This window comes from Pelmatolapia mariae, linkage group LG8, assembly GCF_036321145.2.
Source record: "Pelmatolapia mariae isolate MD_Pm_ZW linkage group LG8, Pm_UMD_F_2, whole genome shotgun sequence".
NCBI lineage: Eukaryota > Metazoa > Chordata > Actinopteri > Cichliformes > Cichlidae > Pelmatolapia > Pelmatolapia mariae.
In genome coordinates, this window is record NC_086234.1 from 10,139,696 (window position 1) to 10,156,435 (window position 16,740).

Sequence of the window (16,740 nt, forward strand, 5' to 3'; positions counted from 1 at the left end):
AAATTCCTGTCCTCTGTAGCATTTTGAGCATTCCTGCTAACAACAGACCATACAGAACATACACCAAAAAGTTCTCCTGATAGCCCATGCTACCCTTTTCAGGGGTGCTGGTTTTATCTTGCTCGGTTAGGAGTGTTGGCTATTCATCAAATAATCACAATGTGATATGAGGTAGCCATCTGAATATGTGTGAGCACATGTGGCCGACTTCCAGCGCCTCTAAATGTAAACCAGAAGAAGCCAATACACTGTAGAACTGCCAAATCTGTCCGCATTTTGAGCTTGCAAAATGCAGGACATTTTCTCTTTTGAATCATCTCAAATGGGTTTGCAATTTGGATCAGGTAGCCAAGTACAAATTCTTTAATCGTGTGCCTTCCTTTAGCAACTTCTGATGTGATGAAGCTTTAATACATCAGCCAAGCTCCTCATTTATTGAAATAATGCATTTTGTTCTGTAACAGTTTTCACAAAGTCAGCTACAGCACCAAACCTCTACTTCCTCAGAGCCAGAAGTCCCTTTAGCACCCACTCTGAAACTGTCAGATTGGATAGTCACCCATTGAGAAGACTGATCCATGTACCGCGGGTGCTAGTCAGGCTTGCTGAGCTGGGGGGTTGAAGAGGGAGTGGTGCTGATGGTTATTTCTGGAGGATATATCAGTAAGTGCCCCTTGCAGGACAGGGTGCTGGAGAGTGACATGGCAAGTGTTGAATCCAAGTGAGGACGAATGCACACGCACATACACACAAGCACGCTACACACTTCAGCCCCTTCTCACCCTGCTGAGCTCCCACCCTCTGACACAGCATTCCAGCGTGAGCAGATGAAAGCCAGCCACCCTCTGTCTCCTCATGGGTGGAGTGACGGAAAGCAGTGAGATACCTATTGATACTCACACAGTGTGAGGAACTGAAGAAGGGGAGAGCAGCATATACACCACCACACAGGCACACAGCAGGCTGTGAGCTGAGAGCAGGAATGGTAGCAGAGGAGATTGTGGTGTCTCTCTCAGGAGGAGCCCCGTGGGGTTTCAGACTCCAGGGAGGAGCTGAGCAGCAAAAACCTCTACAGGTGGCCAAGGTACAGTAGATCTGATATATGTGTATGCATGCAGTATGTTGCAGTCAAGTTTGCTGCCAAGGTAGTAATGTGAGTAGACGATTTGATGGAGATTGCAGCTGTTAACTGTAGGCTCAGCCCTCAGCGAGTCTTGTGGTTTGTAATCTGACCTGAAATACGAATAAATGAATCAGCTGCAGTAGAGTCACTAGAGATTTTACTTTCTGGTTCTTGTAGGTGTTTTTAGGATTTTGAATAACTAAATTACATCTTGCTTGAAACTGTTTCACTGTGCTGTCCTTATGTTATTCCAATTAAATAAAACTGAACTAAAACTAGCAGCAAAAATACATTTCAGTTAACTGGAATTAACACAAAATCTAAACAAAACAAACTAAAACTATTCCATGTACTTACAAAACTAACATCTTACATTTCAGCCTTCATCAATTTAGTGAAGTTTTTCAATACAACTTGCATGAATTGATTGTGATTGTGAGTCAATGTTTGTATTTTTTTGAAAATATGAAACTTTGCCTCTAACAAATAGCATTACTGTGACATAATAAAAAAACTGCAGTATAAAAGTGCCATCTAACAAAATATTTAAATAAATAAAGAGATAAACTGAAGTGAGTAAATTCACCTATCCAGAAACTAAACTAATATACTTGCTATTTTACATTTACTTGTTCTTGCCTAGAAAGGCAAGAATGACTTCCTTGATGGGCAAATTCATTTAAAAATGATTTTAATCAGAGTGTAATCTTATATAAACTTCTGAGCAAAAGTAATGTCCCTTCAAGTTCACACATTTTTGACAGTTCAGGATTTTTCCTGGCTCCAAACTGGTTTTTGGGGAAGGAGGGTTACCTGTCCGTATGAATGACTATAAAAAAAACTTTATTGAAATATATAAAAGCATTTTCCTTTTGCTTCTAGTCATTTTACAAACTGCTTTGCTTGAGTTAAAACAACACAAAGAAACAAAACTAGTTTTAAAAAATGTAATAATTGCATTACAATACTTGACAGAGGGAAAGGGAATTCTGGCCACTGTTCCTGACACTCGTTTGGCTGTGGCCCAGTTCACTTTGTGCTTCACCTGTTTTGAGTGAATTAGTGGGTCAGTGAACAGCGTGAACACATGTTTGGGGTTTGACTCAAGTCCCATCCTTGGATTCCTTTGAAACAGGTTCATATGTCATCCATGTATATGAGTACACGTCCGGCTATTGTGAAAACACCTACAACAGGTAATGAACTTGTTTCATATTTTTCACTGTCACATATTTGTGTGACACATTAATCCATCTTTAAGCCTAAGAGATTTTTTTTTCTGGCTGGGTTTCTCTAAAGGCTTTTTGCATCTCTGTTTATATTTGATGACAGTCCAGAATGTGCTCTCTAATGGGAAAAGCTATTCTGGAAAGCAGGAATGTGGACTCGCTCACACTGAATGTCCATCATTCACCCACGAGCAGCCAAAATGTCTGATTCAGAAACGTGCTTCTGTTCATTAAAGACTTTCAAGTGGAAAAGGGAGTTTGATGGGAGGTTGATCAGTGATGAGTGTGTGCTTTAGTCTGTTGGTGTGTGTTTATGTGTGGTTGGGCATACCTCAGATAAGCCCAGTTGGCAATGGAGAGGACCAGAGGATCAGAATAGCTCATCTAAGAGGAGCTGGAAGCTGAGCATGGAAAAAGGACGACCTCTTGGTCACATAAAAAAATACAGGCACACACACAAACACACACATTTTCTTTCCTTTTTAATTAATTTTACTTTTGCATGTCTGTGCGTGTGTGTGTGTGGTTTATCCATAATAGTAGCATCTGTCTTTCCCCCATTTGTGTAAGAATGTGGGTGATTTTCCTGCAAGGTTTTATTTCGGGTATGTGGGCGACATATGGTGAATGACAGGCATGCCCCATGGTCCAGACTGGTGAAGCAGCTGTTCAAACCCTCTCTTTCATGATGCTCACTTGAGCTGTGTGTGTACATGTGTGTGTACATTGGCTGGAGATAAATAGCTTGTCCTTGCTTTGCTTGTATGACGACAGAGTTGGATTATTGGGTCAGGACATACTGATAAAGGCAAAGGAGGCACTTGAACACAATTAACATTTTTACCTTCAGCAGCGATAAAGTATGTGTATCAGTGTGTTTATGTGAGGCTACAGATTGGATAGCTTTATCTTTTTCTCTTAGAGGTAATTATAATCTATCAGACAAGAATAGTCGCCTTTCCATCTATACGATCTATCACTCCCCCAGTAGTGTCTACCCCCCAGTAGACATATTTCCTGAAGGATCCTATGACATCATCTCTTAATGACCTTCAGCAACAGCTGCATGACTTCACAAGTTAATTCCGATGCAGGGACGATAATGACTGCCACTAAAGGAAAGCTGCATGTTGCAGAATGTTTTTGGTCACTTTTATATAATCAGTCATAAAAAAAGAAGCTAACAAATACTTGACAGTGTTTCGGTGCCTGTGCAGGAGCAATCAAAGATTTTTATTAGGAAAAAACAATATAGTGACATACTAAGGCACGACTGTGCAGGGACCTGTCGCCATGTTTTGTTGGAACCAGACTGATACATCGTTTGGTATTAATGGCTGATATTAGCCTATCAGAGATATCACTATCCATGTAAATGCTGTTTAGTATGTACTGATATAAAATCCTATTTAAAAAACACAAACAAACAGAAGAAACTGTGCGAGATCGTTTCACTTTAAAGTTCTAGTATAAAATACATCACGCATACTAGTCCCCCCCCGAAAACCGAAATAGTTACACTTAAACTTAGACGACTTGGTTTAAACCAGTAAAAAAGGACAGCAAAAACCCAAATACAGCCATGTATCATGAAAAAAAAACAAAAGGAAAAAAAAATAATGTGCCTCTTTTCAGCCAAATTCAGTGCCCTCCAGTGCAGAAAATGTTGAGGTGGAGGAGGTGGATTACACTTCTAACGAAACTTTAAGCTCTAAAGAAACTTCAAACTCTAAGTTTTTATGAAAGAAATCTGGATTATAGCTCTAAATTCTGTGAAACACAGCTTCAGATTAATCTCTATTTTAAAAGCATGAGAGAAGACAATATAAAGGCAGGAATCTGTGCAACAATAACATTAAGACAATATACTGCCCACTATAGATCTCCCTCAAGTAATGGAAAAGAAAGCATAAAAATATTATTTTAGACAAACTTTATTAGAAAACTGTTTTTTTGTGGGCAACATTGTGGGATGTCTTACTTACATCTTACTCTGGGATACTCGGTTGAGTATTGTAAATATCCATGCTAGTGGCAGTATATTCAAGGCTTAGCCAGTGGAAGGAATCAGGGTTCAGTGACCTGCTCTGTGTCATATATACTGTAATAGGTAACAACAGGTTGATGATATAGATAATTTTATAGCGGTTTCACACCTTAAAGGTCAAATAACTAATAAAGTGAAAAAGATGATGCAAAGCAGAGCCTGAAATGATCAAAAAATGCGTCTGCTCTACCTTTACACGGGCACAAATATAAATGATTCACTCACCTTTTTTTCTTTTCTACAGGTACGCAGGCGTAGCAAAGCATGCCGAGCCGGACTGAAGGAACACGATGAGCTGGTGGCCATTGGTGATCAAGCCTGTGCAGAGCTCAGTCATGCTGAGGCCATGAGCCTCATAGATAAACAGAGCAACGCACTAATGCTCAGAGTCAAAAGGTCAGAGCAGGGACACTTACATACAGTATACAACAGTCTTGCTGTCATATCATACCAACTGTATTTTCACACCTTGACATCCCTGTGATTTTAGGGCACCTTCTGGCTTGCAGTGCTCATCTTACTCTGGTTGCTCTGCATCCCCCCGCTCCTCCATGAGGGTCCTGTCTCCTCCTGCAGACTCCAACAGCATCTCCATCCTCTCCTCTGTCGAGATACCCCAGGTTATTACCTCCCCTCCAGACAGTGAGGCTTATTATGGAGAAACAGACAGTGATGCAGACACAAACTCGCGCACACAGCGCCGGTATCGTCGCACACCTCCTCATGCACGCTCACCTTCACGCTACGACAGGCAAGAAGAGGAGGAGACCTCAGAGATGAGTGGGTAAGAGATGGAGAGCAGAAGTTCCACCCCTTTAATCATTCTTCCCAGAAATTTAACATATTTAACAGAAGATTGACTAAAAAGTAATGTTTTAAATTTTTTATTAGTGTTTAGAATTGGAGCTCCAGCAGCAAATTGCTAAAAACCTTTGAAAACTCGGCATCCTGTCGTATTTTAATAACATTTTTAGGGCGACACATTATATATTATTGGATTATATGGATTAAAGTCTAAGATGTATACAGTTAGCTAACCCACAATGAAAGTCTTTCACTCTCTAATCGCCATAATAAATTTGATTAGCTTTGTTCCATCCTGTTTTTTTTTACAAGCTATGAGAGTGCTACAGATGCAGGCATTACCTCGCAGGCGATGTGGGATGGTCAGTGCGCTGCTGGTGTTCCTCGTAGAGAGCTCATCTATCAGCCTTGCCAGACAGAGTGGACCACTCCTACACACACACCCCACTCGCTGACTCCTCACACGATCACCCCGACTCCCGATCAGGGGTTGGTGGAAGCAGAAGAAGAAGGGGACAGTGGCTTCCAGGAGGCAGGGGGCTGCAATGGGCTTGCCTGCCCGCCCCTAGTGTCTCCAGAAAGGGCGAAAGAGGCTCTAATGTTAGTTTCTGGGAAACATCTGGTGCCTATGGTGGGACCACAGCAGATGCCTGTAAATGATGAACTCTCCACCACCTACATGGACAAAGCACGGCAAGCCAGTGAGTATATATTTTTATTTAAATCTATATCATTTCAAGTACTTTTTAAATCAGTTCCAGTTAAAGAATTGGAAAAAATGAGTAAACTTAAGGTTTGATTATGTGTACAAAAAGTGGGATTTTTGGCATTTGTTGTTATGACGTAAACAAAGAATCCCATTGATGCTGAAAATTATCCATAATTGACATCAGAGTGCTAATACCTAACAGCATGCTGTGTATGTGAATGCCACTTCTTCTCATTAAAATTCTAACCAGCAGCTTTTGGTCTCCGTTGTAATATCATGTAGCTGTTGCTAAACTTCTTCTTTTAAGTTTCACGACAATCCACCGGTGTCACCAGTGTCCTGGTAAAGCAGCTATTTCAGTCGCTGCCACTGTGTTTTTGCATTTTAACTACAACTCATAAGATTCTGTCTGGTGTGTCTAAAAAGGCTCCAACTGCAGTTAGCTTGTAGTCTTAAATCACCCTCTGGTGGACATTTCTTGGAACTGAAGTGTATATTGACAGGGTGGTGGTGATGGGGTGAGATAAACCAGATACTCATGAGGTATTCCACCTCCCCTCTTCCCCTCTTCTGTCCCCTGAAACAGCAGCATATCTCCACTATAAGTATGCTGAGCATTTGACCCGATGGGTATATTTATAGCTATTCAAACCTCTGATTGACAGACTAGATGTGTGATTATGTGTGTATATATGAAAGTCACACAGATTTGTTTTTACATGTATCAGTAAATTCAGTAAACTCTCTGCGATTCTGTTCATCAAATAATAATTGGTGGTTCAGTCGTGAATTGCACTTTTAAAAACATATTTTATAATCTGAAATTCTGTGGTCCACCCAAACCTTTCCACCCTGATCTTCTCACAGCCCACAATGAAATATTTTCTTTTTAGAGTTTTGACTCATTCATGCTCCATTAATAGCGCTGCTTTCTACCTGAATGACACTACTCCATTTTAGTTTTCTATGACCACCCATCTAAAAACAAAAAAGTAGGTAAAAAAAATAAAATAAAAATTACATCTTGTTATTATTTCCCATTGCCATTTAATGGAAATATGAAAGGCAATTTCAAGCTAAATTTCAATGAAAATTAAAATTTTAGGTATTTTATTTACTTTTTAATGGCTTTCTGGGGTTTAGTTGGAGTCCACACTTATCATTAGTTAAATTACAAGAAAATAAAAAATAAAAATGTGTCATTTTATCGCATTACTAGGCATCAGCTTCTGTGAGCATAAATGAGTTGTGGAATTAAGGTGAGGATGCTGTGGGTGCACAAAAGCTAAAACAGGCACATTTTATCCTATTGCTTGGTGGTTCCTAGGCAACATGATGATGTCATGGATATCTGATGAAGATAAAAACTTTCCCCTGTGCCAATCTGATGTTACTGTCAGCTGACTGGCACAGTTTTTTGGATAGTGAGCAGCTGCCAGGCAATCTTTAACCTGACTTTCGCTCTGTTTTTCTATGCAGCACTCACCTCAGGTCTTGTGGTACTCTCGTAGCAACAATCTGATCATGGAAGCTCTTTGCTTCATCCTTGATCCCGCTTGTAGTTTCTTTTTTTGTAGAGCCGTCACACAATGCGCTCTGTGTTAGAAAATCCAAACTCTCCAAGTTACTTGAGAGTGTCCTCAATCTACTGAGCAGCTTGTTAGTCATTTTGAATGTTCATCCTCTACTTACCAATATTTCCACAATACGCTGGATTTGACCTCCGACTTTAAGTTAATCAATTCCATGTTCTCATGACTTGTGTGTCTCCTTCCAGCAACTTTCTGAAGCGACATATGAAGCATTAAGAGGGCAGTGGCACTGAAACTGCACTACTCAGCTGCAGATATATAGTACATCCCAAATACACATAGGTATAGATTACATTTATTGGGGACTCTAAATTGCATCTATTGCTCTGCTGGGATGTTAAGATGAGAACATGCTTAACTGTTCCTTACAGCATTCTTTAGTCGGTCTAGCTAACCTATCATTTCAACAAGGCAATAACGATGATAGCTGATTAAACCTAATAGCTATGTAGTGACTGAGTTCAGATTTAACATGAGCAAACATTGCAGAAATGAAAGATCTGTCATCCAGTTCAAGAGGCCCGAGACCTGAATGACTTTGGTGTATGGTGAGGCCTTTGCTATAGGACAAATCATGACTGTGGCGTCCAGAGATCTGCCCTTTCTCATGTTACACACACACGCACACACGCACACACACAGCCATTGGTTTTAGATATGGGATTATTAGCTCTAAAGAGTTATGCATCTGTGTGTGCAGTGTTAGTCAGGTGTGAGGTGTCAGCAGAAGAGAACAGCACATCAGCAAAGAGTTATGACCACGCTTTTCTTTGTAACCTATATTTAGCTTTATGAACTCATATACACGTACACACACACATCGACACTGGTGTCTAAATATCCTCTGGTGATGGGGTCTTCCCGTCCTTGTGTGTGTGTTTGTGTGTGTGCGTCTGTGACAGAGACCAGACAGGTGTTTGATGCCTGTCACACCGACAGGAATAGAGGGCTGACATCATGTGTTGGTTTGGTGCTAGAGAGAGACAAAGGTCTTTACATGGGCTGTGCCCTGAGAGAAGGGCTGGTAGACACAGACTAAACGGCTCCCCACTCACAGCAGACTTGGACACCGTTAGGGTGTGTGTGGGAGGGTCTGAGGGTGGTTAAGGACAAGCGTGCATTCACACTCATGAGATGAGGGACCTCACATCTTCTGCAGGTTCAGATGTAGGTGGACAGACAGTCCCACGGACTGTGTATGCAGGTAAGATCAATGACGCCCTTTGAAGTAAACATAAGCTACTATAGAAGCATTGGAAGACATATCACTTTGGAGTGAAATGTTTGTTTTTTTATTTTCAGATCAAGAAGAATTACCAAATTTCTGAGTCATGTAAGCAGACTTGACTGATTATTCTGAAACGACTGAAAATTTAAACTCTGTGCCATTCTGCGCTGTAAAGACAATTTAAACCAGCTCATGCAGTTGTGCTTTATCTGAACAGTGTATATTCCTTATTGTGGGACTTGATGCAAATAATAAACGGTACAAAAATTACAAATTATTAATAGATATTTTTATTGCTGCATACTGTTGGCATGGCTTTATGAATGGCAAAGGATACCAGCACTGTGGACCAGACTGAAACAAACAGCTACCTAATGGTTTTTTTTTTACATTCATGGTCCCCTGATGCTGAACCCTAATAGCTTTGGTGACCCCCTGACTTTTCTTCTTGCAGTGCCAGCAGATTGTCTTTTGTTAGGATGGAATGCCATAAAATGTGATACAGACTGTGCAGTAGCACCTTGTGGTGTAATTTCCTCACATTTTTTCAAGATTTAAAGTGTAATTCACAGTATCTGAAATGACATATGGAGTAACAGGAGAACAGACACATAACATGAGGATAGGACAACAGTGTTTCCCTTTCTCATGTTGTAATGACATATTATTAGTATTTGGGGTGTGGGCTTTTGGCACCCAGCTTATGATGCGCTTCAGTTATTGCGTTTAAGGGTAGCAAATAAGAGGACGAATGAAGAGCCTTTGCATGTGTAACCACTACTTACTTTTAGATTGTTCTTTGTTTCGTCTCGTCTTTAAAATCTAAAATTTTCAGGCTTTTGTTCTGTTGTTTACTGTTGTAGTATTGCTAAGTATGTTATAGTTATTGTTAAATGTTAGGAAATTAAACAATAGGTTGCTGACTATACTTTAAAGTGCTGGAATAGTGCATTTTCATTATTACTTTTAACATATTACACAATGTTGTGTGTGCTAGGGTCAGTCATCAGTCATCAGTCTACAGTTATGTCAGTAGCATATTTACGTGAGGTGAGCCAAGACACTAAAAAGATCCAAATAGCATAGCACTAAGCAGGGATACACAAATGTGCACATGCAGCTTCTCCACACAGTTTCCATCACTTCCATCACTTCAACTATTTTGCTTTGGATTGCATTAATTTGCCGGAGACTGAACCTAAAACTATCATTTACTATTACTTTAATTTTAACCTTAAAACTAGCCTTCTACCTAAAATGCTGTAATTACAGGGCCAAGCTTTTGCCATGAAAACGTGACCGGGTAAATGCCCCTCACAAAAATCCATGACGCACACAGGCACAGTCAAGGATTTGTTCAGGAGAGACACTGTGATTTAACCTTCCTGGACTATGTGACTCAGCTCTGGAGAGCAGCAGGAATTCTTTGTTCCAAATCCACAACACACACTCCTGTCTGTCACTGTTCATCGCAGCTCCTCACTGTGATAATGCTGTATTAATCAGCCACTACTCACGCTATCACATTGTTACGTTTCCTGTACTTGTCGCCTGCGTCTTTTTTTGTATTCGTCAAAAATCTCATTACTGCTTCTCCCCTCTGTTTCCGCTCTCTTTCAGTTGATTTATTTCTGTACTCTTCTTGTCTTGCAGAGTTACAGCGCGGGGAGAGTTTGGTGGAAAAACAGGTGAAGGAAGCTCGTACTAAATGCCGCTCTATTGCATCTCTGCTCACTGATGCTCCCAACCCCAACTCGAAAGGGGTGCTTATGTTCAAGAAACGCCGACAGAGAGCCAAAAAGTACACACTCACCTGCTTTGGCAAAGCTGAGGGAGACAGAGGAGGGGACACAGAAGGGGAGACAGAAGGAGAGACTGAGGAAGAAGGAGGAAGTTCCATTCTAAGTGGCTCAGAATTTGAGGAAGAGGGGTTCTCGGGATCATTTGACCCTACGTGGGACACTGGTTATCTGGACCTGCTGGACAGAAGGAGCTCTGCCTGCCCATCAACCACACCGACTTCTCCAACAACCAATCAGGGTGCAGAACTGGACATCTCTGCATATCAGACCCCAGGACGTGTGACTTCTGCGAATCTAAGGCCAGGTTTGGAAGGATCACGACTGGAGAGCTCAGTCTATCAAGAATCAAGCCTGGAGAGCAGCCTCACAAAGAAACCTAACATCAACTACCCCCCTTCACACATGTCTCCACCATCTGTGGTTCTGACCAATGGGGGGTCAGCAGTTGTCAGTCGGGCTAGTGTTGTGCTGAGCATGCCCTCACAGACACCCCTCCAAAGTCAAAATGGCAACCCTGATCCTTCTCCTAATCATAGTCCCAACCCAATCATAGACTCACACAATAACTCCAGCTTCACTCCTAACCCTGCAGTTCTAAACCGCACGGCGAGGCCTTTCAACTCTGGCTCCACCCCTTCTCGTGCGTCTGTGACCTCTGTGATGTTTCGGCCTCCCCAGCCCAAACCCACGCCCATAACGATGGTATCCAAACCTGTGGCCGCTGTCTCCACAATGAATATCCCAACTTTTCACCCTCCGTCAGATGCAAGGAGAGCAGTCTCTAGCACATCTTTGTATATCCCGCCAAGAAATAGCACCAGTAACACTTCACCCTCTGTTACCTCTCCCCCGCCAGCCCTCTCACCTCCCTCCTCCCTGTCTTCTGCATCTTTCGCTCAGCCTCCTGCACACACATTTTCTCCACAGCCTACAGTGCATGCTTCCCCTTCCACCCCATTTTCTCCCTCTGCAGGTTCTCTGCCATGTGCCTCACCGGCTCAAACCTTCTCCCCTCCGGCTCCACCGTCATACCTCTCTCCCCCTGCTTCTGCTAATCAACCCCCCTCCAACTGCTTTTCAGCTCCTCCCATCTCCCCACCTCACCCCCACGATTTTAATCAGACCTCTTTCCATACCCAATACACCCCACCACCTCCTCCTCCTACTGCACCCCAGCCTCCTCCTTCTCCATCTTTCCATACCTACAATAACTTGACAGATGCTACATCACCTGCCCAGGCTCCTGCCAATGATTCCCTGGTGATACGTGAGCAACGCATCTCAGTCCCAGCGGCTCGCACTGGCATCCTGCAAGATGCCCGTCGTCGTAGCAGCAAGAAGCCAATGTTCAGCTCAGTCCAGAACAGAGATGTCTCCCCAAATCCGGACTTGCTGTCGATGGTCCAAAATATGGATGACCGCTTTGAGAGAACCCCGGCTGGTGAATCTGGAGTTACACCTAGTGGGGAGGCTGGGCATGAATCAGGCCCTGAAGAGGACTGGCTGAGGCTGGGGGCAGAGGCCTGCAACTTTATGCAGGCACAGCGTGGATCCAGAGCACCCCCTGTAGCCCCCAAACCACAGACCCCTCAAGTCCCACAGCTGGCAGGGAAAGGAGGCCAGCTATTTGCTCGGAGACAGAACAGGATGGATCGGTACATTGTAGAGCGATCTCCATCTGTTGCTGCTGCCCCTTACTCTCCTGCCCAGACAAGGGAGCCCTCACCCACACCTTCCCTCCCTGCCACATGGAAGTACTCATCCAATATCCGTGCTCCACCTCCCATCAACTACAACCCTCTCCTATCTCCTTCCTGTCCTCCTAAGGCACAGAAGAAACCCGAGATCACGAAGTCTAGGGCAGCTGGACCTAAGGGGCAGAAAGCAGGCCTCAAGCCTGTGGACATCATGAGCCACCAGCCCTACCAGCTCAACTCTTCTTTGTTCAGCTATGGAAGTGGGGCTCTCCAAGACACCTCCACCCATCAGCAGCATAGAGGACTAACAGGTGGTCCTCAGAAAACAGCACGAGTCTGTGAGATCAAACGCTTCTCCACACCTCCACCGACAGCCACAGGGCCCACCCTCAAAGTTATTGCACCTCGATCAGCTACGACACTTGGGGAACCCCTCCGACGCTCTGATATCATGTCTCCTCCACCCAGTGAAGGTACCAAACCCTTCCAGTGCTATTCACCTCCGTGCCAGCCTCAGTGGGCCACCTCCCCGCTGTCTCCCCCACCGCCTCCTGCACCGACCGCACCACTCCCTCAGCTACCTACCTTCTCCTCTGCTCTTGCTTCACCTCCTACATTTTCCCAATCCTCCAGTGCTGCACAGGCTAACAGGCAGTTTAAGAGTGCTCCAAATCTAAGTCCCCTACAACCTGCTCACCCCCCTCAGCTGGCCTCCAGCAGCACTCAACCCAGCAGGGTCCCCAGGCCTAGGTTCAGCACTTCCAACCTGGGTCTGCAGCCTTGCGTCTGGCGTCCCAGTTCCACCACGCACTGAAAAGATGCTGCACTGGACAAAATGAATAAGGGCTCTATAGGAACACAGAGCAGTATTTTTTTAAACATGCATTTTTAGTGTTGTAATATTGTTTTTTAAAGCTGCAGTTAAGGGCTGGTGATAAAAATCACAACATCTGCTTGGATTGGCCATGCTTGTAGAAAATTTGATCATTTAATCACTTTCATTTATTCGTCTCAAGTAATTGGTTATATAGTAATTAAAAGAAACTATGTTCTGAACGATAAAAGTAGAGTTGGAATGTGTGGAAGGTTTAAGAAATGGAAATCAACTAAAGGCTAAAAAGGCTGAAAGAAAGAAGCTGGAGAAAACTGCAATAAGTTCTGTAAATTAAAACATAAAAAACTGAAGAATAGAGGATGTGTAAAGATAAAACTGTTGTGACAGAAATGTCAGATGGGAAAGGATGAAAAGGAAACACAGGAAGCGTAGAATGAAGTGACACGATGAAAAGATGTCTGACGTGTGTAAAAAGTGCAGTTTTGACACTCTGTAAACAAACCTGTTGCTATCCTATTAGATATCCTGCTTTACAGACAGGAAGTAGCTCCTGTTACTCTCGCTCTGATAAATATATTCTAAGAATTTGTGTTCAGTGAGTGTGTTTTTGTAGTTTCACTCTGCAGCAGTGTGCATGTGTGTGTGTGCTTTGTTTGCTGTAGTTGTCCAGGGAAATGCTTTTTACAGTAGATTTGATTTCTCATCAGTTGATATGAAACAAGAGAGCGATAACACGTCTGTTTAGCTTTGATTCTTTCCCACAGAGACATGCGGCTGAATAAAAATAGACGTGACTCACCTCAGCTGTCATTCGGTTTCTCCCTGTGTCACTCGCGTCACCACCCACTCCCACACTGGTGCCCCTTATCTCCTCCACCCATTACTTTTTCCAATTTTTTCCTCTTCTGTGAGCATTTATTGATCCTTCCGGCAGCACAGCTGTTCTCTAAGGATTCACGCAGCGTTGACGCCAGATATTAAAACATTAGTATTGGCTTTGAGAAAGTGGTTTCCGTAGTAGTTTAAACTTCCACCACAGGGGGGCACAGTAAGATTTGTCATGCAAACATGTTTCGCCACAACAGTTTATGTCTCTTCCTAGATTTTACAGTTCATTGCTATTAAAACTTAACAGTAATTCGGCTTGACTCCCTTATTCTTCAATATCCTGAAAGTATGCAGAATATTTAATAAATCAACTGACTAAGATGAAGACAAATCAATTCAAATACACACATTCCTTTTCCCCACCTGCTAGATCTGCTCCAATGATTGATTGCTGTATTTGATAGTGTCCTTGTAGTTTTGATAGCATACATTTCAAAGTGCTTTACTGACAGTCACCTGATGGCCTTGGAGCTGTGAAACCCGGCCATGGCACCAGAAAGGGATCTAACCTTTAACCCTTAACTGGGATCAGTTGACAGACAGTGCTAACTTTAGCTGTAAACTTTAGTCCTCTTCAGGTCTGAAGGTAAGTTTAGATGCTGCGTGGAAGGGAAACACACACTTATACATAAAATGCTTCCAGTGTGCAGCCTATTATTTGTTTCTACTTACCAGGTAAGTGGATAATTTCATGCAATTTTTAAATTTGGATTTAAACCGCATAAAAGCTACAACTGCACCTATATAAGGACTTAAATGTCCTTTTACCAAATGAGTTCTATAATTCTCTCTCTTTTGGTTGCCATCCTCTTCCCCATTAATTCCTTTCTTGCTCAGTGGCACACACACACACACATACAGAGCCCATTTCACCTATTTTTGGAGCCGTTAATCTCCAGCTATTTGGCCCAGTGTTCGACTCTTAATTCTGATGGCTTTTTTTACAATGTGATTGAGAGAGGAGGGGAAGTGCTACCTCATACATCCAGCCTCTTCTTGTTGCTCTGCCAAAGAGGCCATTCCCTTGCACCATCTTTCTGGGTCAGCAGAGTCAAGGATTTAGGGTCAAGGGTCCAGGTTTAAGGGACATTGTTGACTTTTTAAAATTGGGATCACTCATTTTTAGGTTATTTAAAAATAAACACTGTTCCTTTAATGTTTTCTTTTTTGTTATCTGCCTGGTTAAAGTATTGATAGAGGTAAATTAGTCACAAAAAAACAAGGTTAGTAGATGCTCAAAGTGGGAGTTTGAATTCCTGATGGATTTGAAGGCTAGTTACACACATACTTTTGTGTTGAGGTCACTTGACTCATTCAGTTTTAGAATCACTACAGAGGTGTGTCTCTTGGGATATGTCACCTCTGTGATCCAGTCAGACTGTATTCAAAGGTTACTGGATGAATTTTGCAGATTTTCCCTCCAGCATCGCTGTGAGATTTTAGGTTTTGCATAAGTGAACATGTTGACAGCTATTCAATGGATAGTCATGAAGTTTAGTTAACAACATATTCTTCACTTTTTTGTACTTTTTTTATTACTGAAAAGCAAATAACACCACGCTAGGACAATGTTTAAACACATGCTTAAACATTTAAATTTGAGCTTTGTTAAGAGAAATCTTACGACTCTTAAATATTTTAATAAGCTTCTTATATATTTAACTCTTTTAGATCTGTGTTCGGTCTCTGCTAGCTCCAGGGAAATATGTGGAGACACCTGAAAACAGTGCTAGGAAAAATACATACATTCAAATATAACTGTTCTGTAAAGCTGATGGAAAAATGAAAACATTTCTGTATATTCATTAGCACAAGAGACCTTGATTGTATACTGTTACAAATATGGATTATAGCTGCTTTGAAAATTTTGTTTCATTTTCAGAAAATTTTGGCTATTCCAGCTGATCAGTCGATCCCAGAGGGCTTTTCAACCATCATTTCTTACCTGCACAAAACTCAGTGACAGAACACTAAAATACAGAGCTTTTATAGTCTTGTCCCAGAGATGTACCTCCCTGGATAAAATAACGACTTACTGGTTGATTCCAAAAAACTGAGGAGGATGCAGGTGTAACTTCTGCTAACATCTTCTAACGCTTGAAGCTGCTGATCACTCCCAAAGGTTTGCGGGGTGAAGGGCAAATGCCTGTCAGAGGGGGAGTAAAAGATATAAATAAGAGGATAAATGGCCTCAGGCAAATAAACTTCAACAAACCTGTTCTATTCTTTTGTGTTTGTTATTAAAAGCCGACATCCACCTGCAGTCTAAAGAGGCTGGAGGAATTCACTGAATTACTCATCTCTGCAATGTTTGTATCATTGCCCTGGCAATGTTGTTGCCAGGGAAATAGATTGAGATTTTAAGATTTAGGATAGTGCCGAGACACAATCAGAAATTCCTCTGGGAATCACGGACTGGATCCGAATTGTTGTTTCAAATCAAACCACCTGTCTCCAAGCTTGTTAACTCCTTTTGTTGACGCTGGTATGGTTTTTTCTGATAATTTTAAAGTCAAGACTTTAGTAGACTCCCTGATGCATTTTTCCATCTCTGTTTTGACACTGCGTTCAGAAAATAAATCAATGTTAATCCCAAAAACCTATGTAGGCTTGCTTCTTTCCGCGGAGAAAAGTGTTAAAGAATCAACAAGGGAATCAATAAAGACTCAGACTTATAAGCAGGACTGATAATGGCATTGGCATCAATACCAGCTTGACCTTTTAAAACTGGAACAACAGTCTTGATGACACTAACCCTTACACATAAACAGAAGCCTTGCTGTTAG

General features: G+C 42.2%; 1 protein-coding gene across 1 annotated transcript; it reads left to right on the forward strand.

Moving 5' to 3' along the window:
• The first annotated feature begins 924 nt into the window (after positions 1-924).
• LOC134633325 (synaptopodin 2-like protein) lies at positions 925-13,146 on the forward strand. Its single transcript, XM_063482201.1, has 5 exons — positions 925-1,084; positions 4,644-4,795; positions 4,890-5,183; positions 5,516-5,904; positions 10,386-13,146. The coding sequence occupies exons 1-5, from the start codon at positions 983-985 to the stop codon at positions 13,043-13,045; spliced, it is 3,597 nt and encodes a 1,198-aa protein (XP_063338271.1). The 5' UTR covers positions 925-982; the 3' UTR covers positions 13,046-13,146.
• The last annotated feature ends 3,594 nt before the right edge of the window (positions 13,147-16,740 follow it).

Excerpts from the sequence above, each read along its gene's own strand:
- LOC134633325 (XM_063482201.1), top strand. The coding sequence starts at position 983 with ATGGTAGCAGAGGAGATTGTGGTGTCTCTCTCAGGAGGAGCCCCGTGG. Across the intron at positions 1,085-4,643 it reads AACCTCTACAGGTGGCCAAG|GTACGCAGGCGTAGCAAAGC; the intron begins GTACAGTAGATC and ends TCTTTTCTACAG. Across the intron at positions 4,796-4,889 it reads CTAATGCTCAGAGTCAAAAG|GGCACCTTCTGGCTTGCAGT; the intron begins GTCAGAGCAGGG and ends CTGTGATTTTAG.